Raw genomic sequence first — 25,316 nt, 5'->3', positions numbered from 1 at the left:
AATTTCACCCCCGAGGCATTTTCGGGAAAAACGAAAATTTTGTATGGCGGCCATCTTGTTTTTCCACCATTTTGATTTTTTTTCAACGGCGGTAAAATTTGACCAAGATTTAAATACATTGTGCGAAAAAAAAATTGATCCAGATGTGATAGTTTTGCCAGGCCGTAGGGTGCCGCCCTGATGCGGAGCAGTTTTCCAAGATCGAGAAATATTTCCATAATCAACAAGACGTTCCCATTACACCCCCATACATTGTATTTACTTCTAAGACATTTTTCTGAAAAAAAACAAAATTTGTATGGCGGCCATCTTGATTTTCCGCCATTTTGGTTGTTTTTCAGCGGGGATTGGATTTGACCAAGATTTAAATATGTTTCGCGAAAGAAAAATTGCTCCAAGTTTTATAGTCTTGCCAGGCCGTGGGGTGTCTCCCTGATGCGGAGCAGATTTCAAGGATCGAGAAGTACTTCCATACTCAACATGACATTCCGATTACACCCCAATACATCATTTTTACCTCCGAGACATTTTCTGGAAAAACGAAATTTTGTATGGCGGCCATCTTGTTTTTCCGCCATTTTGATTTTTTTTCACCGACTATAGAATTTGACCAAGATTTAAATAGGTTTCGTGAAAAAAAATTCGTTCCAGGTGCGATAGTTTCGCCAGACTGTAGGGTGTCTCCCTGATGCGGAGCAGTTTTCCAAGATCTGGAAGTTTTCCCATACTCATCGGTAGATCTCGATCACACCCCCCATACATCATTTTTACCCCCCGGCGCTCCTTCTGGGAGAACAACCCTGTCAGTGAGTCAGTGAGTCAGTCAGTCAGTCAGTCAGTCAGTCAGTGGGTTTGTAGCTTTATATATTATAATATAATATAATTTTCCCGCGATTTAAACAAAATATGGCGGGTCATACGGACCCCTATTAACAAACCGATGGCGGTTTCTGTCCGCTAGTAATGGGTTTATTGAGAGTCGGCTCCTGTATCGCAGATCGTTAGACTTGCCAATGAGGTGCATGTATTATACAGATTAGTTTGCTCACACTGTCACCTTCCGGGCGGTGGTCAGGGCTTTATACGTATATATACTAAGATTCCCATTGACATTCGGAATACCCTACCTTACCTTGAAACAGTTTTAACATACCATACATACATAAACTCACGCCTATTTTGTTAGCAGAGACTATGGAATTCCATTTGCTTCGATCCGGTCACAATTCTTGCTTCCTCCACATTCAGCAATCGTGTTATACACGCACGCCGGTTCAGAGTAGATCGTACTAAACCTTTTCTAAGGATTATAATTGAGGATAATAATCTCCAATTTGGTCAATGACGCCATTCCGGGTCAAACAACAACAAACAAACACAGAAATAGACAGATAGTTTAAAACAGTGATTAATCATAAGACGCTTTGTAAAAAATATATTATAACATTAATGACTAAATAGTCATACAGTCAGAGAACATAGAAATGTTTGGAAATAAGTGCGTTAGGCAGTAAAGTAACTGAAATTGTATATTTTTTAACAACGCTTGCTGTGTTGAGGGTTTTCTTGCAGTAATATACACATTGTTAGTAGCTGCAGTACTTTTAGGCGAATGAGACGTTCAATAAAAAATATTTATGTAAAAATTTAAGATTCAAAATGTAACTATGCTACCCACTAAATAGCGAGAAAACATTAGCGTCAAAATAGCGGGACTAATTGCTTGATGATGAAATTGCATATTGTTAGCTATAGTACCCATCCAGTACTATTTGGTACCTAAAGTAAAAAAATCTAGTACCCATCTCATTCAACAGATATACACGTTAAACTGTGGTCCCTCCATCTTGACGTCAAGACCAAATAGTACTGCATGGGTACTATATCTAACAATCTGCAATTTCAACGTTAAGCAATTGGTCCCGCCATTTTGACGTTAATGAGAGCGCACGCGTTTGCGCTTGGCACCTCCCATCTATAATTTTTAACAGAGTTGTGGAGTAGAATCATCATCATCAATTTAAGAGCCACGCTCTTGTCGGTGCAGCATTTTCCATGCTACTTTTTGGGGAAAAAATAATGCAGTGGTTTCCCTTTTGCCTTCCCCCCCGCGCGCTTCCGTGAGTAGAATGTCACGGTCAAAATTAGTATTTTGACCAAGTCACTTGCATAGTCAAAGACTACCTATAATATGTACTTAACTATAAATAGAAAGACAGATCCGTAATATACATGATAGATATATAAACTCACGTCCGCAATCCACAATTGGGTGGGCAGAGCTGCAAGTAACGAGACAAATCGTAGCTACTTTTGATACGAAATCCTAAGACGCCCATCTTTCACACACCGTGTACGTCTGATATATATATGCTTTAGTCACATAATACACATCAATATACGTACATATGAGTGTGTAAATGGTATATAGAGAGGGCGCTTGCAACAGGCAGCAATAAAATGTTCAAAAAGCAATCCGGATAGCGTCGGGGCTCTGACTGGATGTCACGTTGGCCCCAAATTGAATTTCCAATTAAGTGAACTTGGCTGCGTATACTGAACCCGACAGGCTTTTAATACCTTCCGACTGTCCGCACTCCACTATCATATTACGTCATTAATGCATTAAAAATAAACGATATTTCAATGTTTTCAATACTACATCCAATAAGCGCTCCATCATACAAACACTCTAAAATTGAATTTCAATTAACCGCTCGATTTCAATTAACTCGGTCGTGGTAGGACCTGCCTCGTGTGTCGTGCTCTCTGAATTTCACGCCCTTGTTGCGAAATGCACTTTGTGATTGAAATATTACGGACCGTCTGTCTCGAGTTTAGCTCGGTTTGAACTAGCTTCTACGAAGCGAATAAAATAATATAAGTACCTAGAACACGTTCAACTGTTTTTCTTCCCGAGCATGGTATAAAGACTGACAAACGATTATGTCCTTTCTAATACTATGGATAATATTTATGGGCGATAGGGTGATTCATGTAGGGTGTTCTCAGCGGTGAAGGAAAACAATGCATTTTCGGAGGTATGTGATCCACCCTGTATTAGGCTGGTTTTCCCTTCGCGAGTTGGAAGGACAGACAGGCAGTCGCGTCTGTAAAAACCCAGACCTGTCAAATCTTCAGGTTAGGTAAGCGGACCCTGTGAGAAACGGGATGATGCTAGAGAGATGATGATGCTGATCCTCTGTCACCATAAGGTCATCATATTCGACTTAGCACTTGGTATCAACAGTGACTGCATGTTGTATTTGATTACTTGTTTTCTGATTAATTGCCTCAGATGGTCTTCATTACTTGGCCGGACAAATGGAGAGCCCAGTGCAAACTCTTGCACTGACTATCATCTCGCCGCATTAATTAACACTATAATTCACCAAATCCATTCAAATAACAATCGAAGCGTATAACAGAAAGCAATAACTCCACTTGATGGTCCCTTAGGGACATTAACATGCAGATTGTTGCCGCCATCCCGGTTAGAACGCTAAGGCGGTGTACACACCCCGGACACGTCATACAAATATGACGATAGTGCAAATGCCGCCTTACCCCTTGCATGCGAGCGAAACAGACTCAGTAGATAGACAGACTCAGAGATAAATGACAACATAAACTTACGACTAAGTCCCATTTGGGGTAGTCAGAAGTACATCCTCCTTACTTCTTACGTCTTAAATAGACTAAAATGGCGTAAGGGGGGTGGGGATCAAACTCGTATCGATGCGGGCTGGAGAGTGTCCCTTTGCGTAGTATTATTGTATATTCTGTGGCGGTTAGAACCGGTCCGCGCCGGATCTGAGTAATCGGCTGCGAGTCCTAATCGGCGCTGAGATCTAGAAATTGGACGCGACCGTACATGTGATGTATGGTATTTGTGTAGTCGTCGCGACTCACTCAACGGAAAATGTGACAAGTACCAAGAATGGTTTGTCATTTCCAAACAAACTGACGCATCGAATACTAAATTGCAAAATATCACCCGTAGAGCGTCACGTTGCACGCCCACGACTCATTGTTCTACTGTTCCTGTTTTTTACGAAACAAAATAAGGAAAAAATTTCAAAAAACCTTTCGAAACAGCTGGAAACAATTCATTGTGACATAAAAGCTCACAAATAAAAACAGGAGCACATTTACGTTATTATTTCAAATCAGTACAATTACGTACTTACGTACCAGTAGAAAATGAAACAAACGGTTCCCAAGGCTTTAGAGGGCCTCCTGCAAACATAACGAGATTTGCTTCCTAGCAACGGACCCAGATCCATATTCATACTGTTAGTGAAGGGACATATAAACTGTTGAATTGCAAAATCCCCCACCACGCTTCAAATGTACTAAAGTACACAATATCACGGTAGACAAATATTTATTTTACTCCCGCTTTGAAGCTTAACACACTCGAAAAAGGATCGAAAGGACTTGATATTTGATATTGACGCTCAAAAATATTGCAAAACGAAGTCTCTTGATGGGTTAAATGGCCTTGAGAAACTCGTTCGTTGCTTTGTGCTAATGTAGACGTTACAAGCACTACGTCGTAGCATAGAGCTACGCTCGTAGCGAGGTTCTACGTTAATTCCTAGTACAAAATCGTGATGTCAGCTTTATAAATTTTATAATTTAATTACATCCTGCCTCTTTCTAATTCACTTAAAAAGAAAAGGACGGGTGATTTAGAGATTTCTAATAAAATGAATTTTAATTATGTTAACGTGTGTATTAGATTTCCATTATAAATGTAAAATGGAAATATTAGTGGAATTAATCATAATCTTTCTTGCGACTGCACTTTATATGACTAATGGCATGTTGAAAGTAAAAAAGCCGTACAAATTATATTTTTTAAAATATCATGGTCGGCGGTCAGTTGAAAATGTCATTTTTTTACTCGTTAAGCAAACTTCGTCCGCTGGGGAGCGGCCTTGCGCTTGCTTTTGGACCTAAGTGGGCAGTCGACCTTCTGCTAGGCTTGTTTTCTTTATTCTAAACTTAGGCGCAAGGTTGGACCAACCCTTAGGCGAAAGGCTGGACCAGCACGAACTTAATTTATAACTTTTAAGACCATTTAAGTTTTTAAGGAATGTTTAATGAACTACGTTAAGTACGTGCTTTGGAGTCCGAGGCGTTATGGCTTTGGGAACTTTTGATGTATACTGGTTAGAAGAAGTTTATCTGAACGCGCATTATCTTTAATAGACATACACGTATAAACTCACAGTCGTAATTCCTAATGGGGTGAGCAGAGCCACGAGTCGTCATAAAATATTTTCACCTTAACTTAACATAGATCACGCCTGTATCCCTTAAGGTGTAGCCAGAGATGTATATTAGGTATATATGCACACTCCTCATCAACAATTTGTAAATAACATGTAATACAGGGCGATCCTATTGCCATTAACCGAGCACAAATCCTGGAAACCATAGTATCAATTATCCATGATCTCAACATAGGCGATTTTAGTGGTAAAGAGCGCGATTCGGGACTTGAACCTGTGACACTATGGTGTAAGTCACGCGTTCGCAGAACTGAACTTGTTCTTCAAATATCTCGCCACGCAGCGTGTTGGGAGATACTGTAGGCAATTTTGTGTATGACATGTGTACATAAATGAATAATAATGGATGTTTACTAGTTGGACAAGAAATTTACATCACAGAGTCGACTTGCTTGAATACATTCAGACTCCGGCCTATATCGTACTTTGGCCAACTTCACAAGTCAAATCTCCTTCCGTATTAAGTAGGGAACGAGCTGCGAGCACACCAGCCAGCATTTACATAGTGTACCCGATCTGGCTCTGCCGAAATTGAGTTCCCAGCCTATCCCGAAACCAATATGGCCGCCTTCGTCCCAAAACGAAAACCGGCGAAAGCCCCTACCATGAAAACATAATCAACTTTCTCGACACAATCGCTTATTTTCACACACACCGCCGAGAAACAGCTTAGTATGTAAATTTAAATTAGGTTCGGCGGCAATGTACATTTCGCCGCGTAGTTTTCACAATAAAAGTTGTGGATGCGGGGTTCCGGAGGTTTGTTCCGCGCCTCATGTCGCCTAATGTGTCTATTTCGCGGCTTTTATAATTGCCTGGTACTGCGTTTTGAGGTTGTACTACAACGTTGTTGTTTCAGTATATTTTGACGTAACTTATGTTAGGCATTGACTATTTAATCGGACAAATGGGGAGTGCTGAGAGTGTCCATTTCATTTTCCACGTCTGAGAGGACTAAACTTTAAAGAATTATCCTAGTGGGTCGATAGCGATAAGCGCTGGATGAGGGAAATCGTCGCCCACGCTGGCGTGGTGGGTATCGCGGTTTTGAAGTATTTGTTGTCGCGAGTTGATTGGGCGCCTCTATGGCTAGAATAATCGGGTTGTATGTACCGTATATTAATGTCCTTCGGGGGCCGATACTTTTAAGTACCTTGTGGTCCTGGTTTTTCAACACCGTGGGATGCCTTTTGTATTCGCGGTGTGGTAAAATAAATATATGAATGAAATCGGTCTGCAACTGTAGGCTCGACTTCATAGCAAATGGCAACAAAATGAAAACCGCGAGTTTTGTATAAAACAAATTCAGATATAGAAAAACACAATAAACAAAAAGCGTGGATTGCATTTACTCCACGACTGAATATGTTGTTTTACGTTACTTATTTTTGATGAGTGGTGAGAGTATCGGATGTTCTGTGTGGAATAATAACCTTATTACCTCCGTATAGGATGGGTTAATTATCTATCACCATACGTTTCATTTTAGCAATACTTTGCATCAAAAGTCCTGTTCATCCCAATAGGGACTGCCGACGTTACTTTATGTTCTTCACTGTGTGCATAAAGCTTTAATCACACCAAGTCACATACCCCCTTGTCTAAGTCGCGTAAAATCGTACATAACACCGCTAAATCTGAGTAAAGTCGCAACATTGTTCGCGTTTGGTTGTCTTCATTTGTGATGCGACCAGTGACGTCACATCACAGCCGCGTGACGTCACATTAAAGATTCATTTTACAAGGAGTGTGTACTCACTTACGTCAAATATTGCCGCGCGACACGTCTCGTAATGGATAATACGTGTAAATCGATGCGCTTGATCAAGCTCTGCATATTAATGGGGATTACATTTTGAAGTGTATGTTTCGGTACAAATATCAAGTATTTTTTGTAGACTGTAACTAGGTCACATATTTAAAAAGTGTATCCTATTTTTAATATTATTTAAGTTCAAAATCGTGAACTTGTGTGAACCAAAGCTCTTCACGCCGGACGTTTAGTGCCTTGCTTTTCCCACAGAGATGGCTCAATGGAGCCATTCCACGCTTTTTCATGTGGCGCTTTAAAACGTCTCCGCACTGCCTCCTTGCGATGATCTTTCCAAACAAGATTGGTTATACAGGGTGTAACGGAAGGGGGGTATCAAGCCGAAAGGGGACAAAACTATACCTTATGTAGATCTTATCTGCAAAATTTCAATTAAAAAAAAACACTTTTGATATTTTTTTCAATTTCAGTTAAAAAAATATTTTAATATTTCCAGCATGTAAAAAACACGGCACAGCACTATTGAGGTCACTGTTCTTAATCCACTCAAATATTGGCACTACACAAATCTCCTAGCGCGTCCTGGTCGCCTGGTACTCGCGGCGCTCGCACGGCCGCGATAGGTACGAAATTCGAGCGGGCGGCGGCTTTGGCGGCAACGTCAAAAGGAGTCGGCGGTCGATTGGAACAATCCGAGTCGGCGGCACGTCGGCGACTGTAACAAACAAGAATGACACTAAAGCATCTAATAATTGGAGTCATTTTGCTTTGACAACTATTCTCACATTATTTTATGACGTGTAAAATAAGTTAAAATTACCTACTTGTTTAGGTAAGGTATTTAATTTAATAGTAAATAGGAAAAAAAAGTGTGAAAGTGTGGGTAAGTAGGTAGGTAATTAATAATTAGACTTACGTTTTACAAGAAAGGTTCGAAATGTCGTCATCCCCGTTCGATGCACAGACCTGCCGCTTCATCTGTCCACAACACTTTCGAAGCAAAGTCTGGTGAGCTTTCCACTTGAACTCGGTACCATTCTCAGAATGCCACACGAGGTAAATAATCAGCAGGAATTAGCTCGGGCGTACGTTGCATGTGGTAAGGTTCGCGTGGTAGTCCTTGGGTTGGCTGCACGGCTAGTACGGCTTCTTCAAACTCCGGATCACGGGTCGCCGAGCGGCCAGTCTCGGATGACGCGTGGAAAGAGCCCGTTAAATGCAGTAGGCGATTGACCATTTTCCTGAAGCAATGCAGTGAAGGCAGTTGCCTGGCTTCATCAGCTGGTCTACCTTCTATGAATCGCTGATACAAGTTCCGTGCTTCACTTAAGTTGCCATCGCCGGCACCCACACACATCATCATTTCATAATAACCTACATTACTCAAAGACACCTCGAACTATCACTGATCACAGTTATCACAACAAATCCAAATTTCGAACTTCACTCCACAGATAGTAAACAAGCACTGACAAATAATTTGACAGTTTACTTTCGTGTGCATGTTTCTATCTCTTTTGGAATGCTAGTATCCTGGTACTTAAGGGTGTGTTATTTCTTTGTGCGCAATAAAATATTTTTATGGTATTGTTTGAATGAATGAATGAATGTATTGTATTTTATGAAAGTAGGTACGTATTTTACTTTGAACCTAGAAAAGTAAAAAAGTCGTTTATCTAATAAGGATCACCCGCGCTCACACTCTGGCACTAACACAGAATTGCCACGTTTCTTCGCAAATATCCCGCGCAATAGCAGAAGGCGAAATTAATCTGTCAATAATAAGACATACTATCACTCTGCCCGTATCCCTAATGGGGTGGGCAGAGTCACAAGAACATCCCATTAGCGGTACGAGCATGATAATTATTTATGTACCTATGTTATGATTACTTGTGGCTCTGTCTGCCCCATAAGAGATAAAGGCGTGATATTATGTATGTATGTTTGGTACGGGCATGTAGCGATACGAGCGTGTAGTGGTAAGTGAAATTCCGCAGTCTCTGCCTACTCCAATGGGAAAAAGGCGTGATGTTATTGTTCACTGTTGGATAATACACGACTACAATTTAGGAAGGAAAAAAAATACAAAAAAAAAAAAATATTTTTTATCATGGTTAATGATAACTTCCCCTTAACAGCACCGCCATTTTGAATTTCGGGTGCACTAGGGCTTGCCGATCAAAAAATGTCTATCGATAATCTATCCCGACCGAGAGTCGATCGATAGCAAGACTATTGATAACTCGGAAAGTGGGAACATTTTCGATTTTATTACCTAAGTGCAATACAATCGATAGTATCGTTGCGGATTAATAACAAACTATCGATAATTTTGCCCTCAGTCAGTAGTATTGCTACACTCCGATAGTATGGTTATTTTGAGTGGGCTGATTGTCTAAACTGAATTTCAATAACTCAAAAGTCCATGGATTTAGATTTTTTGAAAAGCTATTTTTTTATTTCTACCAATCAAAATCGTAGTTGAAAATGATTATGATCGATAATCGATACTGAACTATCGATAGTTTGAAACACTAGCGTGCCTTTTTCTATTCGCGAGCCCTGGCATCCTGGTACAGGGTATAAATCCCATTAACTGTCCCAATGCAATTTGCAATTCCGTGCTTCGGAAGGCACGGTTGGTCCCGGTGACTACTTACTCATGTAAGAAAGTAGTTATTACATGAGTCATGTCAGGGGCCTCTGGCGGCTCAATAGTTACCCTGACACCAGGGTTGATGAGGTTGGTAATCCACCTCACAACCCACACGATAGAAAGATTTAAAAAAATACTGTTATGTGTTTTTAATTCCTTGTACGCAATAAAGTATTATTGTATTGTACGAAAGTACTTATTTTAAGATTACTTTTACCATGTCATAGTAAAAGTAAAGTTATGTTAGGTAGGTACTTTACTTGAGAAATTGATTTTGTCTTTACTATGTTGTAAACGTAACATTAATGTCTCGTTAATAAGATACACAATCACCTGCAGCTGCTCGTATCCCTAATGGGGTGGGCAGAGCCATAAGTAATCAGAACATACTAACATAATATCACGCCCGTATCACTAAGGGGTAGGCAGTCACAACGGTACTTGAGAAATTTATTTTGCTTTTACTATGTTGTAAATCCCCAAGGGATTCTAAGAAGCCTCTGACGTTGCCGGTCGCCTCAGGGAGGCACCCCGTCTGGCCAAGGTGCCGGACCCGGTAGTTGGCGGCTCCTTCACACTCCAGTAGCACATGGGCCGCTGTCTCGTCCATGCAGGTTCTGCACAGGGGCTTGTCGGTGACACCTAGTGTAAACAGATGTTTGTTGATATCACCGTGACCACACAGCTACACCTGCTACCTGCAGCTGTTACCTGTATTAGTGGAGACCTCTTCACATTTAGAATTCTTTTGGAGAGACAACTATTGATGTCGGGTAGTGCCATCTTAGCCTGCCTGCATTTATTTACGGTGGTTCATAGTCTGGTGTGTTTGTTCATTCCCAAATACCCTAATACCGAACTAGCTTTATTTGCGGATGATACAGCCATCTATTCTTCGTGCCGTGGTCGAGTTATGATGACCGGAATTCTCCAACGCGCCAATGCCTTGGGCAAGTAGTTTCGCAAATGGAGAATCAAGGTAAACCCGGAGAAAAGTGCAGCGGTGTACTTTTCAAAGGGCTATTATAATACGTCACGGTCACGCTGTCAACTTAAGTCATCAAGATGTCTGGCAAGCCGATCCCTTGGGAGGAGCAAGTCAAATATCTCGGCGTAGTCTTAGATAGACGTCTTACTTTCAAGGCCCATATCAAACGTGTGCGCGATCGCGCCACGTTTGTAATGGGCCGTGTTCATTGTCTCCTTAACAAGCGTAGTAAATTATCCCTTTGGAATCTACACGACTTGCATCCGTCCGATCATGACCTATGCAGGGGTAGTTTTCGCTCACGCGAGTCTCTCTCAAATCCACCGTCTACAGGAAATACAAAATCGTTCGTGGTTCCATCGCAATGAAAATCTGCACATTGACCTAAGTCTGCCAACCATTGCCCAATGGCTCAAATTAGTTTTTTCGATTCTGCTCCGCACCAACCAAATCCCCTGGTAGTTGCGGCTTCCGAATACATCCCGCTTAGGAACGGTACTGAATAGCATCGGCGTCCGAAGTATGTAATACGATCCCGACGACCCGATTACTCTAGCCATAGAATCAGCCAATCAGCTCGCGACAACAAACATTTCAGGACCCCGATACCGACACCGCCGGCGTGGTCGACGACTTCCCTCAATCAGCGCTTATCGCTATCGACTTACTAGGGTCGTTTAATTCTTTCAAATATTTTTCCTCTCAGACGACGCCCTGAGTTCGCGCCCAACTGGGCACCCTCAGGCCTGTTGTCTTAAACGTTGTACCGGGTGAGAGCCTTCAGCGCTCCCCATTTGTCCGGCAAAGTAGTTAATGTCATTTGCGGCAAAACTTCGATAAGTCACGTCAAAAAAAGGTGTGTTTGTTGGCTGCTCTCGTTCGTAGCAGCGAGCGGACCTGTCCGAATGAGATCGGCAATATCGGTTCCGGACCGATGGCTGTTACCTCCCGTTCCCCTTCTGGCCAACTCGTCCGCCGCGTCGTTACCTCTTGAATCACTGTGTCCTTTGATCCATTGTAAAGTGAGGTGTTAGTATTTGCACACCTTAGTCAGTGATTGGTGGTAACTGTGTATGAGTAGTAGTAGTTGTTTAGGGCCTGCAAAACTCTGAAAGTATTCTAATGAAACTGTCCCGTACCTAGCTAGCCATGAACGCATTCGCCGCTAGTGTGATGCCCATTTGACCTGGATGACGGTGTTAAGGGAGCCTGATATTACGTAATCATAAAATAAAGCATACTACACAAGGAGACGAGATGCATTGTAAAGTACATTTCTTTATCAACTATTAATGTAGGTAATCGACTACATTTTTGGACAAAACTTGTACAACAAAGTGACTCTGCCCACCTCAGTAGCGCAGTAAGTGTGATATTAGATATGTGTAATTACTTGTAGCTCTGTCTGGTCCATTAGGGATAAAGCCGTGATTTATGTATGTTCACATCTTGTTCTATCCTATTGGTTGTGAGGTGGATAACCAACCTCGTCAATCCTGGTGCGAGGGTTATTATTGAGCCGCCAAATGCCCCTGACATGGCTCATGTAACGACTACTTATTACATCAGTAAGCAGTAACCGGGACCAATGCCCATTGTTTTTTTAACTATTGTGTCTGGAAATCTTGGCCTCACAAGGATGAAACAAAACAATTTAAAAAATATTGATTAATATGGCCATCACTGGCACGTTTACCCTTTACTAGGGCAGGCATAAATAAAAGAGGTGGTAGCTGTTCACTCAAAAGTTAAATACCTTGAACAGCTGATTGCTACGTAGTGTTGTGCAAATTTGAATTTATTACATGAAGACCTGGAATTCAATTGCTCATAACTAATGCAAATATGAATTTAGGCGGCCAATACTCTCGCATGTGATTTGTAGATAGTGACAGAGTAGGCACACTTCGGGTTGATACCCCCGTTCCGTTACACCCTGTAGAAGCCACATGCGAGCACATGAACGTCGGAGTTGAAGCAGTCGCCGTAGCCGTAATCCGAATTGTAATTCGGTAGTCAGGGCTTCAAATAAACTAATTAACTAGCTAAACAGACCGGAGTGACAATCAGGTGATTACATCTTGCAATATCCTGACAAAACCAGAGACGGTTTCACAAAGTGTTTCTTTGTTAGACGTGCCGCCATCGGGAATCAAACCCACGACATCCGGATCGTGAGCACAACACAACTACTGAACCACAGAGGGCATTGTACGGACAATTATCCACTTTATTTTTTTGTATCGAAAAATTAACGGTCTCTGTTTAATACTTTTAGTGACCTTTATAATACTAAATCGTGTTTAATATTTAAAACGTGTAATAAAATTTCCCGTAAAGTTCAAGAGATATTTACGTAGGTACTTTAAAAACATTTTTGTTCCATAATTTACGCGTACTCGATAATGCGTGGGTTGAATCTGCCTGTGTAATATCTTCTTCAGCCCACATGTACCTAGAATTGAGTGTTGCGTTCTAAAGATACTTAATTATATTAAAAAGAAATTATAAAGAAACTCCTCAGATTTTGAGAAAAACGCTTAGACATAATGTACAGTTAAGCATGTAGAGTAAATGACTGAAATTTGTAGGATTGATCATCCTTTATATTAATTTTATTGGTATATTACGATCTATTAATGATTATGCTCTAATCTTGGAAAAATAAATGTGGGATAAGTAAGAGGCTGAATGTTGATTTTTGAACGAAGACTAATAGAGAAAAGATGGATGATTGAGTTGAAATGAACGGAGTGGATGGATTGGAAAGAGTGATTTTGAAAAGGAACGAGACGTTGGGTGAGTTTTGGAGTGAAAGAGTGTGTTTTCTTTGCGATACGATAAAATAGTGTGTTAAACAAGGGAAAATAAAAAATAAATCTATTCAAAAATACAGCGTTTTATTCTCGCCCGATGATCTCACATAAATGCAATTGACATCCGTACACAGGACAACCAAATACGCCCAGAGATACCAGTAAGCGCTTCTATTCTTTCGGGCCAGAGCCCTCAGCACGCCATATATATCCTGTCAAGCAGTGAATGCTAAAGCAAACCTGCAATAACTCAGGTCAATTCACGGAAAAAATAACGACCTCCGCGGTCCAGTGGTTGACCGCTGGGCTCACGATCCGGAGGTCCCGGGTTCGATTCCCGATGGGGACATATCATAAAAAATACTTTGTGGTCCCTAGTTTAGTTAGGACATTACTGGCTGATCACCAGATTGTCCGAAAGAAAGATGATGCGTGCTTCGGAAGTCACGTCAAGCCGTTGGTCTCGGTTACTACTTACTGATTTAAGTAAGTAGCTCAATAGTAACCCTGACGCCAGGGTTGACGAGGTTGGTATTCCACCTCACAACTGAACCGATAGAAGAAGATGGAGAAAATAATCGAATCTGCCTACGCCTGAAGATGAACAAGCCCCGGGACTTCTCTCGTTCCGCTACCTGTCACAGGAACCCAGTTATCCAACTTTTATCGAATTCGCGAGCCCAACGAAAAGTTCCGCCTAATTCGCTTGGTTCAATGAATTTTGTTGCCCACTGAAAAATGTTATTAGCGAATTGGACTTTTAATTGGTGCATTCCCTTATCATAATAAGTTTCAAATATGGTTCGTTGTAGTCGATGGAAAATGTGTTGCGTGTTGCCAGATCGGCGCCTAATCGCGCATTGAGGTAAAGTACTGTCAACGTCGCTATATTAACAGTAACTTTGCGTCCCACTTTTTGAACACTGATGTTCAATCTACGGTAGTAGTAAATCTATGGGAGGAAGCAAGAAAGGTATGTCATGATCGAAGCAAATGGAATCCCATAGACCTCTGATTACTCCGATGGGAAATGTATGCTTATATGAATGTCGGTTCTCACTCGTGACTACGTAGTAACAAGAAGTCTTCTCTTATTTCTGTGAACTACTTAAGCCGTTTTTATATGCCGAATAGACAAAAAAATACCGTTACAAAATAATAAAACATACAACATTTTTTCCAACTAAAATTACCTTTAATAGCACAACTTAAGCGTAGATGAAATAAATATTTTTATTGGACTGGAATCCAAGGTTTTCTTTCTCATTAATGAATGAATAGTTAAACAATAAGTCGTTGAGCCGCCGACCTTGGCACTGTCTGCGGATTGAATATCGATTTTAATTGAATAGACTCCGATGCGATAGCGTTTAGAGCTTTGTGTTGTGAGGCAATTACACCGTTAATTGGAAACAATCGATTTATTTGAGTTGCTGGCTTCGGCGATAGAACTCAATAGTTCTATTATAGTTCTAGACAACATTAAATTAAGGGTTCATATTTCTTTCTTTCGAGTTCTTTTGAGTTCTTGCAGTACAATGGTTGGTTTGTATTGTACGAAAATAAATCAGATTCAGTTTTGTATTGTTATTGAAGTGCGCCCTTGAGAAACTTATCGGTGAGAACTAAGACTTGATCGTGTGAGAATGTTGAAGGAAAATGCAAGAATAATAAACCTGCTGTTATAAATGCAAAAGTAACTCTGTCTGTTACTTTTTCACGCTGAATCAATTTAGGTGAAATTTGGGATAGAGATAGTGTGACACTCAGTGAAGAATATAGGATAGTTTCTATCCCGGAAGTCACCCTCTGAGGGAATGAAAAGGGGATGGAAAAAATGTGGTGTGCGCGATAACCGAAGTCTACTTTTAACGTTATACACGGGATAAAATCAGCAAGATACTCTCTAATTTAGTTATTTTTGGCCACAACTATGCATGGTCAAAATAATACTGCGAAATAATAACATGAGACTAATAGCAAGAGTATGTGTGAATGGTACAATACCGCGCAACAAAACTGGCTTATATTTCTCATTTATGATTCTCTGCACTTTCGAGTTACAAAATCCTATTCCCAGCAGCAAATATGGAATAAAAATATCGTTAACAGTGCTGTTTAAGTTGGGTTTGTTCTAGAAGTTTCTGTAAAGTGTGAGTGCGGCAGTTAGGCAGCTACTCCGACCACAGTGGGAGGCGGTAGCGTGGGCGTCAGCGGAGTAATAACACTGATCTTTTAGGATATAGCGATGTCGTTATTAAGTAACCACCCGCGACTCCGCCCGTGTAGATTTCGGTAATCTCGTGCGGCATGTTAATTCCACCCCTAAAGTTATTTAGGCGGGTTATATGATAGCTTTTATGAATATATATAATAAAATAATAATTATTATAGTATAGTTTAAAACTATATTTTTTCCTAAGGTCTAATCTATCTTGGTACAGACCAAGTTTCATCAAAATCGGTTTAGTAGTTTTACCGTGAAAACATAACATACATACAGACAGAGTTACTTTAGCCTTTATAATATTAGTAGGGATTGTTCTCGAGTTCTGGCAGCCGAAAATGGTTTCATAAAAATGGTTTTATCGTGTGTTCTGCCTTACTTTTATTTTTTTATAATTTCCTTAATAACCATTTTTATTTTTTGTTAAAATATAATTTATTGTACGTTTTGGTGTATCAGTATACAACGAATGTGTGTGTTAAATAAATAAATAAAAGAAAATTAATGGGTCTCATAGTATTTCTCATCACTCCGCTTTCGCCACCGTTTTCATCTCCCTCGATGGCAGCCCTAGGTTTGTTCTAGAAGTTTCCACCAAGCGTGAGTGCGACTAAACTCTCCGTCGGGGCCGTCGCTAATGCTACTGAACTTTGCTCTAAGAACTATTTTTCACAAGTGGAAGTAAGTTAGTGCTGTATTACATACTCCGCGGCGCCACCACAATAACTTCGCGCGTACATTGTGCGGTATTTACTCTGATATAATGCTCTATCTAGTGGTAACTAAGGTGCATATTTACTTAGAACTTGGATGTCCGAGGTATGTTTGTTATGCAGCCGCATATTCCACTATTTGGCATAGACCTACCCACATCAAGCAGAGGTACACAACACTGTAGGTACAGTCCTATTGTACTGGTACATTTTACATTTTGTATTTCATTATTTCAGATAAAATAAAGGGTTTAAAAAGGCCACATTGAAGCAATTCGTCCAAAAAGCAATATTGCAATTCATCATTTGCGCATATAAAAGTAAAAGCGCAATGTCGACAAATGGCCTCTTAACCCCCAAAAAGGTTTGAGAAATTCTTTTGAATCTACAAAATGCAATAAACTACTGGAAAGCGATTCAGATACTTTGTTCATATAGCATGCAAACGCATTGTTAAAGGTCTAAAATGATTTTATTTAACCCAGAAGGGTATTATTGTATGACGTTGTCTTTCTAAACCAGAGTTCCAAGCGTTATAAATATGGCAAGAAATGAATTTGACAGCAATTAATGTGAAGATAATAAGAAACGTTTTGGTTAAAATATTATGATATACACTATGGGTATTAAAAGATTTCGCTTCTAACTGTGTAAGGGTCATAATAATACCTCTGTAAATTCGTATTTTTTTTAATATTGGTGACTCAACTGGGATGGTATGGGTACTTTTTGTGCCCTTTTTGATTCTTAGAGAAATGCATCGGCGTTTACACAGCACCCGCACCGCGATATATATCAAGGGCTTCGACAAATACAAGCAGCGAATGCCGATAGACACAAGTCCGGCTATCGAATCACTCGATATATTTCGCGCCGTGCACGGTTCGGTAGCTGTGCAGACTCCGCATATCATAACCGCATCTAAGGAAAACTTATCAAACTGGAGCGCTTCAAACACAGATTAAATTCTAGTTGCACGATTAAACTTTCCTCGTCACGCTTCGATTAGTTCAGGAAAAAGTAATAAAGAATTGTGCCAATAAATTATAGTTCCATAATTTGTTCTGCAAGCAATCGTGAGGCAGCTTATGCAGTTTTAATCGCAGTTGGCAGCACCTGCGGCGAGAAATTGATTAATCGCGCAAGTTTGCTAGAAGCGCGCCAACTTTTAAATACTTGTTCCATTTTTAATATTTTAAGATACTGGCTGGCAGGTGCTTGCGAAGCTGTTTCTTTTTAAATTTTGCAATTAAATTCGTTGGCAAGGAAATTGAAGTTGCCAATGTTTTAGTTTTTGCTGGTTTAGGTGTATGAAGTTTTTACAAAAGAAAGTTATTAAAAATGATAACAACATAGGAACATTTCGATAACATTTTCTTGTCATTCTCTAGACATAAAAAAACCTTTAACACGTCACACTGCTTACTGCGGTAACCTCACATTCTGCGGATTCGTGGAGTTGAATGAATAGATCAAAATATATTCATTCTTAACTTTACGTCGTTTAAGATAACGAAGAAATTATTGTAACACATCTATGTAACTATAAGTAAGACGGAAGTAATCATAGTAATAAGTAGGAAGTAGCTAGTTAACCATCCAGTTTGCGTAGAGTCATAATATCTAATTATGTGCAAGATAATTACTCACTCCCTAAATTAGGGTGTTAGTATGCTTCCACAAGTTTAGGCTCAGATTTAATGAAAATAAATGTACGTTTGTATGTCTGTGTGTCGTGGCAACGATCGTTAAAGTAAGAGCGATAATGTTACTTGCTCTTTTTGTTTCAAATATGTGTGAAGTTTGTATGTGTGGAGTTGTTTAAAAACGAGCTTCTATTTATATCAAATACATCTTTGGTATGATCCGTATTATTTATGACTGCATCCATAATTGACTTTATCTGTTATGTGTGGTTGCTCTGTTTATATCTAGGGAACCTAGCAATAAAAACTCCAAGTATTATGACATACCGTCGATACGTTAAAACACGACAAAACAGAACACGGATTTTAATAATAAGTTTTTATATCAAACTCATCAGAATCAATGTATTACCAAATAAAGAAAGAATATTACTACGTATAGATCAGTAACTCTCCGCCTTGCAATTAGTATAAAAACAATAATTAATATAAAACAATACTTTGTTTTGTTTTAATTAGTACTTAACTTTAGCCTTAAATGGCTGTAAGTTGCTAAGAGTAAAGGGGAGAGCGAGCACGTATATCTGTCTCGCTTGCTCTTACGCGTTAGGCGGCACAAGGTAAGAATGAGATTTTTGTATGGAGTGTCCACGATGAGGTTTTACTAGTAAACTTCACTTATTTCCAGGATTTCGTATATGCCTTTTCCCGACGACCCGATTACTATAGCCATAGAGGCAGCCAATCAGCTCCCGATACCAAACACTTCATGCCCCGATACCGACCCCGCCGGCGTGGTCGTAAATAATACGGATTATAGCACTTATCGCTATCTACCCGCTAGGGTCTATTCATTCTTTCAAATATTTTTCCTCTCAGACGACGCCCTGAGCCGAGGTTCGCGCCCAACTGGGCACCCTCAGGCCTGTTGTCTTAAACGTTGTACCGGGTGAGAGCCTTCAGCGCCATTTGTCCGGCCAAGTAGTTAATGCCATTTGCGGCAAATCTACAATAAGTGACGTCAAAAAAAATTTGTTTTTAAAGTTCATACCAGGTCAATTTCAGAATTTCATGATTTCAGCACTGACAATTGCAGCCATCTAAGTCACGTTGTAGCAGTTATATTCTCTTTGACTTTGACTTCAACTGTTGCAATATTAATTTGGTATTTGAGTTTCGACCGAAACCAAGTTCTGTCTGAGTTAACAGAATGTCAAGTAATTAATTGAGGTGTGGTGCTATTTCCAGAGGAAACTTCAGTTCGTTTGGAACTTTGTCAAATTAGAAAGCAATAGACGTTTTTAGAGCGATGACTGTTGGGTTTTCCGTTTTGTTAATTAGGATTGGAATTTAAGGAGTAACAAAATGTTCTTTTGCCTTGTAAGGGGTGCCGTTTTCTATCGAAAGATTTATGGAATAACTTTTGGCGCTGGAGCTCTAACTATTTGTCGGTCGTTCTTATTGAATCACCGGAATACATTTTTGAGCTACTGTGCGTTTTTGTATCTAAGAATTAGTTCATCTTATATCTAACTAGCGGCATCGCTCGGGTGCAATGCTGAGGCAAAAATGAAATTATTTACGACATCACATTAAAAACCTCAAAAATAACAGTATTTCTCCACCATCCACCAGTATTTCTCCACTTACTTACATCAGTAAGTAGTAACCGGGACCAACGGCTTAACGTGCTTTCCGAGGTACGGATCATCTTACTTTTTGGACAATGAGGTGATCAAACTAGGGATCACACAGTGATTTTTGTGATAAGTCCCCACCAGGATCCAAACCCGGGACCTCCGCATCGTGAGCCCAACGCTCAACCAATGGACCACGGAGGTCGTTTCTATACCACTGAATTCGACTTTATGATTTTTGAATTCATGTTTGAATCATAAATACTTGTGCCTGGTTTATGGCAATGGACTCGCCCCTATTACATATTATACACCTCTGCCTCATCGGAGATGCAGGCGTGATACTACGTTATATTATATCTAATGAAGCGCATTTACTACCTAGTATAATAACGAAACCTCGTCATCACCAAAAAGGTTGTTCTCCATATCTAACTTAACCAACGAAAAGTCAGGAGACACAAAAAGAAGTAATAGTATAACAGATATTAGCTACAAGAATTTCCCTCCCTGAAGTGCGCCGTCATAGCCGACGTCTGGTTGGCTTCGTCACTAATTAATGTAATTATCGATGCCACTGCAATTATGTTGACGCCGGCAGCAGACGCAGGCGTCAGGTGGACGTCGGGCGGACCGTCTCCAATATACTTACTAGTTAATGAGGTCCTCGAACTATATTGGAGGAGATATTTTTAATTTTGGACCAATATTCAATCAATCAATCAATAATACTTTATTGCACAACGACATATACGAATAACATAAACATACGAATAAAAACATAAGTACAATAGGCAGCCTTATTGCTAAATAGCAATTTCTGCAATTTCAATATTATACGCTGAATATCTCTCGCGTCACATAGGTCAGCTGGAAGAAATCTGTTTGTTTAGAGATAAGCTTACCTGTACTGTCAGTTTTCTTTGTATGTTCCTAGTGTCTGTTTTATTGTGTAAAATTAAATAAATAAATATAATAGGGCTTAAATAGTGTTTGTTGTGTAAAGAAAGGTCGGAAGCTGTGGGTACTTAATTCATCATGTGATGGATGTACAGTCATGAGCAATATCATGTACCCACTTTAGAACCCTGTCGCACTATCATATTTGACATTTAATGAGACATTACGGTTTAATTAGTCAAAAAAGTTAATGTGACATGGTTTCAACGTGTATAGGTACATATTAGTACTCGTGACCGTACAATAGAAGAGCAAAAGTTCAGTTTCTGAGCCAATGAATTATTTGTAAACAGTGGTCAAATTATAAACCATTAGTTGTCATAATTATAAAATTTATTCGTTGTAGGTGTTTTTAATCTATTACAGAAACGACATGTAACCAGGAGGTCTTGAGTGCAACCAGTTAATTTGTTACTATGCAAGAAACTGATTGGACTTTTGCACCTTATCGTACCTCTGATTACCCCAATCGGGATATACCGTGAGCTTATGTTATGTTATAACAATACTTTTTGTATAGAGATCTTAATCTTTTTTCTTTCTTCTATATATTGAATTATTAATAGGTATGTTTTGGAAACTCGATTTAAATGAATAGGAATCTGTGTCACTATTATGGTTGCTGATAAATTATTCTTCTCTACTTATTGATACAACGTGCTTGGTCTGCTCTCGTTTTCCAAATTTTCTTCCAATGTTGATGAGAAAGGGTTATCTTTAAAAGAAACTACAATATCTGTATGCTTTTTCTTTTGAACTAAAATCACATTGTTTTCTAGCGAAGCTAGTGCAGTTCGGCTTAAACCTGAGGAAAATGCGAAATTTTGCTCCAAATGTGCTACTCTAGCAAAAATTGCACCACCCACAAGATCTTATCAAAACCATATTCTGTTTACGAGCTGAACAATGCATAATAACTGCTTATTTCACAAGATATGGAAAAGTTATCGTGGAGCCGTGGTAGGACAGTGGGACAAACGCTTGTCTTTCACTGTGAGATCGCAGGTTCAAATCGAGCACGGGCCAAAACCGTTCTTTTTCGAATAGATACATGTTTGGATCATAAAAGATGATCACGAGCTCAGCGGTGAAGGAATAAATCGTGAGGAAACCCACACTTCCGTGAAATGCGTTTCGAAGGTATGTGAATCTGTATTCCTTTCATGGGTTGAAAGGTCAGACAGACAGTCGCTTCTGTAAAAAACTGGACCTGTCAGATCTTCAGGTTAGGTAAGCGGACCCTGTGAAAACCGGGATTACTCTAGGGAGGTAGTAGGTATTTGTAACGACCTCTATTGCCTATTAATGATCCATGATGTTGGTAAGGGACACAATTAGTGTGTCGATTTTGACGATAACTCTAGGAAGATGATGATACAAAAACTTATCACATTTTACCCATTAATATTCGAATGTTCCCCCTCCGGTTGATTGAGGGGAGGCATGTGCCCATCAGTGGGACGTATATAGGCAGTTTATGTTGTATTCGAATGTTCAGCTATTTTTATTTATTTAATAGTTTGAAACTAATTGTGACGAGTAACATGTTACAAATGTTTACCCTCTCTAATAAATAGCCTGTATACGTCCCACTGCTGGGCACAGGCGTCACCTCAATCAACCGGAGCACTTATAGCTTTTAAATTGCTTTTATTGTTGATTGGTTTCGTTGTCGATTGCATCAAAGTGATGACGAATAAACGATTATAAGATGTAATCGGTTTGTTTGTTGTTTTTTGCTCTTCGATACTCGGTGTGTTCCTATGTTGGTAATTGGAATGAATTGCTATTGACATTTACGCCATATTTATATTTTAACGACCTCCGTGGTCCAGTGGTTGAGCGTTGGGCTCACGATCCGTAAGTTCTGGGTTCGAATTCCGCTGTGGACATACCTCAAAAATTACTTTGTGGTCCCTAGTTTGGTTAGAACATTACAGTCTGATCACCTGATTCTCCGAAAGTAAGATGATCCGTGCTTCGGAAGGCACGTTAAACCGTTGGTCCCGGTTACTACTTGCTGATATAAGTAAGTAGTCGCTACATGAGTCATGTCAGAGGCCTTTGGCGGCTCAATAGTAACCCTGACACCAGGGTTGATGAGATGAGGTTAGTACTCCACCTCACAACTGACACGATAGAAGAAGGAAGATTTATATGCTATGCTACTAGGTGACATTGTGTATACCATAGCCTCACGCTCGTAATTCCTAAAAGGGTAGTGAGACCCACAAGTAAACAAATATAACATGCCGCCACGAAAAGACTTCAAATTGTTCCGGCCTTTGTATCAATAAATTATTATTTATTTATCTTAAGAGAAATTTTCACTAACACAGTTGGCTTGAGCATTATCTGTAGACAGCAATACTGCTAACTACCTATCACGATGGTCTAACAGAAAGCATGGTGAGGTGCGGGTACTTTCATCTTGCGATGGATGTACCCCTGACTACCCCAATTATGAGAATATACCCCAATTATTGGAATATAATCGTGATTTTACATGACATAGGTGATCAGTCTATCGATCTTTTATTTAAAGTTTATCATCATAGTTTAAGTTGGAGGTTTATTCCATGTTTATTCTGATTAAAATATGACACCCTCATAGTAAACAGGTATTTGTACTGAGTAGTTGTAGTCCACTTTGAAGAGCACTTGTCTCTCATTGTGAAGCCGCAGGTTCAAATCTCAACACGGGCATAAACCAATGATTTTCGAATTTGCTTTTGAATGCATGTTTGGATTTCTAAATGTCTTATCTCGTGCTCAGCAGTGAAAGAAAACATCGTGAAGAAACCTATATTCCCGAGAAATGCGTTTCGAACGCATGTGACCTAATCTGTGTTTGACTGGTTTTCCCTTCGCGGGTTGGAAGGTCAGACAGGCAGTCGCTTCTATAAAAAAACTAGACCTGTCAAGTCTTCAGGTTAGGTAAGTGGACCCTGTGAAAACGGGATAACTCTGAGGAGATAGTAGGTATTTGTAACGACCTCTATCGCCTAATTAATAATCTATCATGTTGGTAAGGGACAGAATTATTGTGTCGATTTTTACAATATTTTTTTAATAATTGAAATTAAGCTTTCGTCGAACAGCAACTGTTGCCAAAGCCCACAGTGGTCTGCTGTCCCAAGTTGGAACATGCAACATGATTTAGCTGCACTGTGGTTGGTGTATTCTGATAACCGAGCTTAGTTATGCTAAACCTGTTGCCATAAACTACCAAACTTCGTGTTATACTTGAACTAACATTGATATTTCAGCTATCTATTTTACTGTGGGTTTTATCATTAAGTATTTGAGAGGTGGAATGAAAATTTATAACTTTTCAACTATCTAACCATAAGCCTTTCCGCTCCGCACCACCCAAATCCCCTGGTAGTTGCGGCTTAGGGACGGTCCTGAAAAGTATCGGCGTCCGAAGGACGTAATATACGGTCCCGACGACCCGATAACCCTAGGCATAGAGGCGGCCAACCAGCTCGCGACACCAAACACTTCAGGACCCTGATACCGACCACACCGGCGTGGTCGACGATTTCAGTCAATCAGAACTTATCGGTATCGACCCACTAGGGTCGATTAATTCTTTCAAATATTTTTCCTCTCAGACGACGCCTTAAACGTTGTACCGAGTGAGAGCCATTTGTCCGGCCAAGTAGTTAATGCCATCTGCGGCAAATCTACAATAAGTCACGCCAAAACAAAAAAAAACGAGTTCTAACCGGCATATTTCTTCGACTCCTGAGGATTACGAGAACATGTGTAGGTATCAAGTCGAAATAAACATCTAAAACTAATAACAATGATTTTATGTCTGCGGACCCTTAAAGTTTAAAAAAAAAGCAAGCTAATCATCGTGATTACATTTACAAAGTTCGTACGAAACCCTCGGTGTGCGAGTCCCGAATACGTATTTGACCGGATTTTATAAGAATCGTCACAAGGAGTTGGTAAAAAAATGATCAGAAAGTTTAACTCGTGTCATTTGTTGTTACAGACAAAGCCCCCTCGGAAGCGACGTTCCGCGGCGCGGAGTTCCTGTCGTACGACCTCACGCAGACGGGGGGTGAACCCATCGTCAGTACACAGGACACCATCTCGCTCTACTTCAAGACCAGACAGCCCAACGGCCTGCTCTTCTACACTGGTACGTATATCACAATTATTATCCCCACATTTCGTTTCGTTGCCTTAGAGTGGAACATATTAAAAAGAAGTCGAACGTCGTGTCTTATAAGGAAGTGAAGAAATTGGCTTTTCATAAATAAGAATAGAGAATGCTACACCGACAAGAGCGTGGCTCTTAAATTAGTGATGTGATAGCGAAAACCACGTAAGTGCTTTTTTCAACAAAACCTCGATTTATTTTAATTAATTTAATTCCGGTAAAAATTGAGGCCATATTTTTACCCCGATGGAAACCAGCTTGTTTATTGCGAGGTTTTCTTGACAAAAACAACATCCGAATGATATTTTCATAAAGATACTTACGTGTTTTTCACTATAAAGGAAATTATGTCTAATCGTCAATTGCGTGGTTGGTTGGATTCAGTCAGTGTCTAAATAGGTCGCGTAGGTATTGAAGCAATT

The 25,316-nt window shown here is 39.9% G+C and overlaps 1 protein-coding gene across 1 annotated transcript in view; it reads left to right on the top strand.

Annotated features, from left to right (window-relative positions):
- Positions 1-25,316, top strand: part of LOC126374898 (neurexin-1-like) — a 198,901-nt gene that overhangs the window by 127,816 nt on the left and 45,769 nt on the right. The window contains exon 6 of the mRNA XM_050021673.1: positions 24,724-24,873. Within this exon, the coding sequence (XP_049877630.1) occupies positions 24,724-24,873 (150 nt within the window). The remainder of the gene's footprint in view (positions 1-24,723; positions 24,874-25,316) is intronic.

Source organism: Pectinophora gossypiella, chromosome 18 (assembly GCF_024362695.1).
Source record: "Pectinophora gossypiella chromosome 18, ilPecGoss1.1, whole genome shotgun sequence".
Classification (NCBI taxonomy): Eukaryota; Metazoa; Arthropoda; class Insecta; order Lepidoptera; family Gelechiidae; genus Pectinophora; species Pectinophora gossypiella.
The sequence above is the reverse complement of the archived record's forward strand: the minus strand, read 5'-3'. Positions and strand labels throughout refer to the sequence as shown.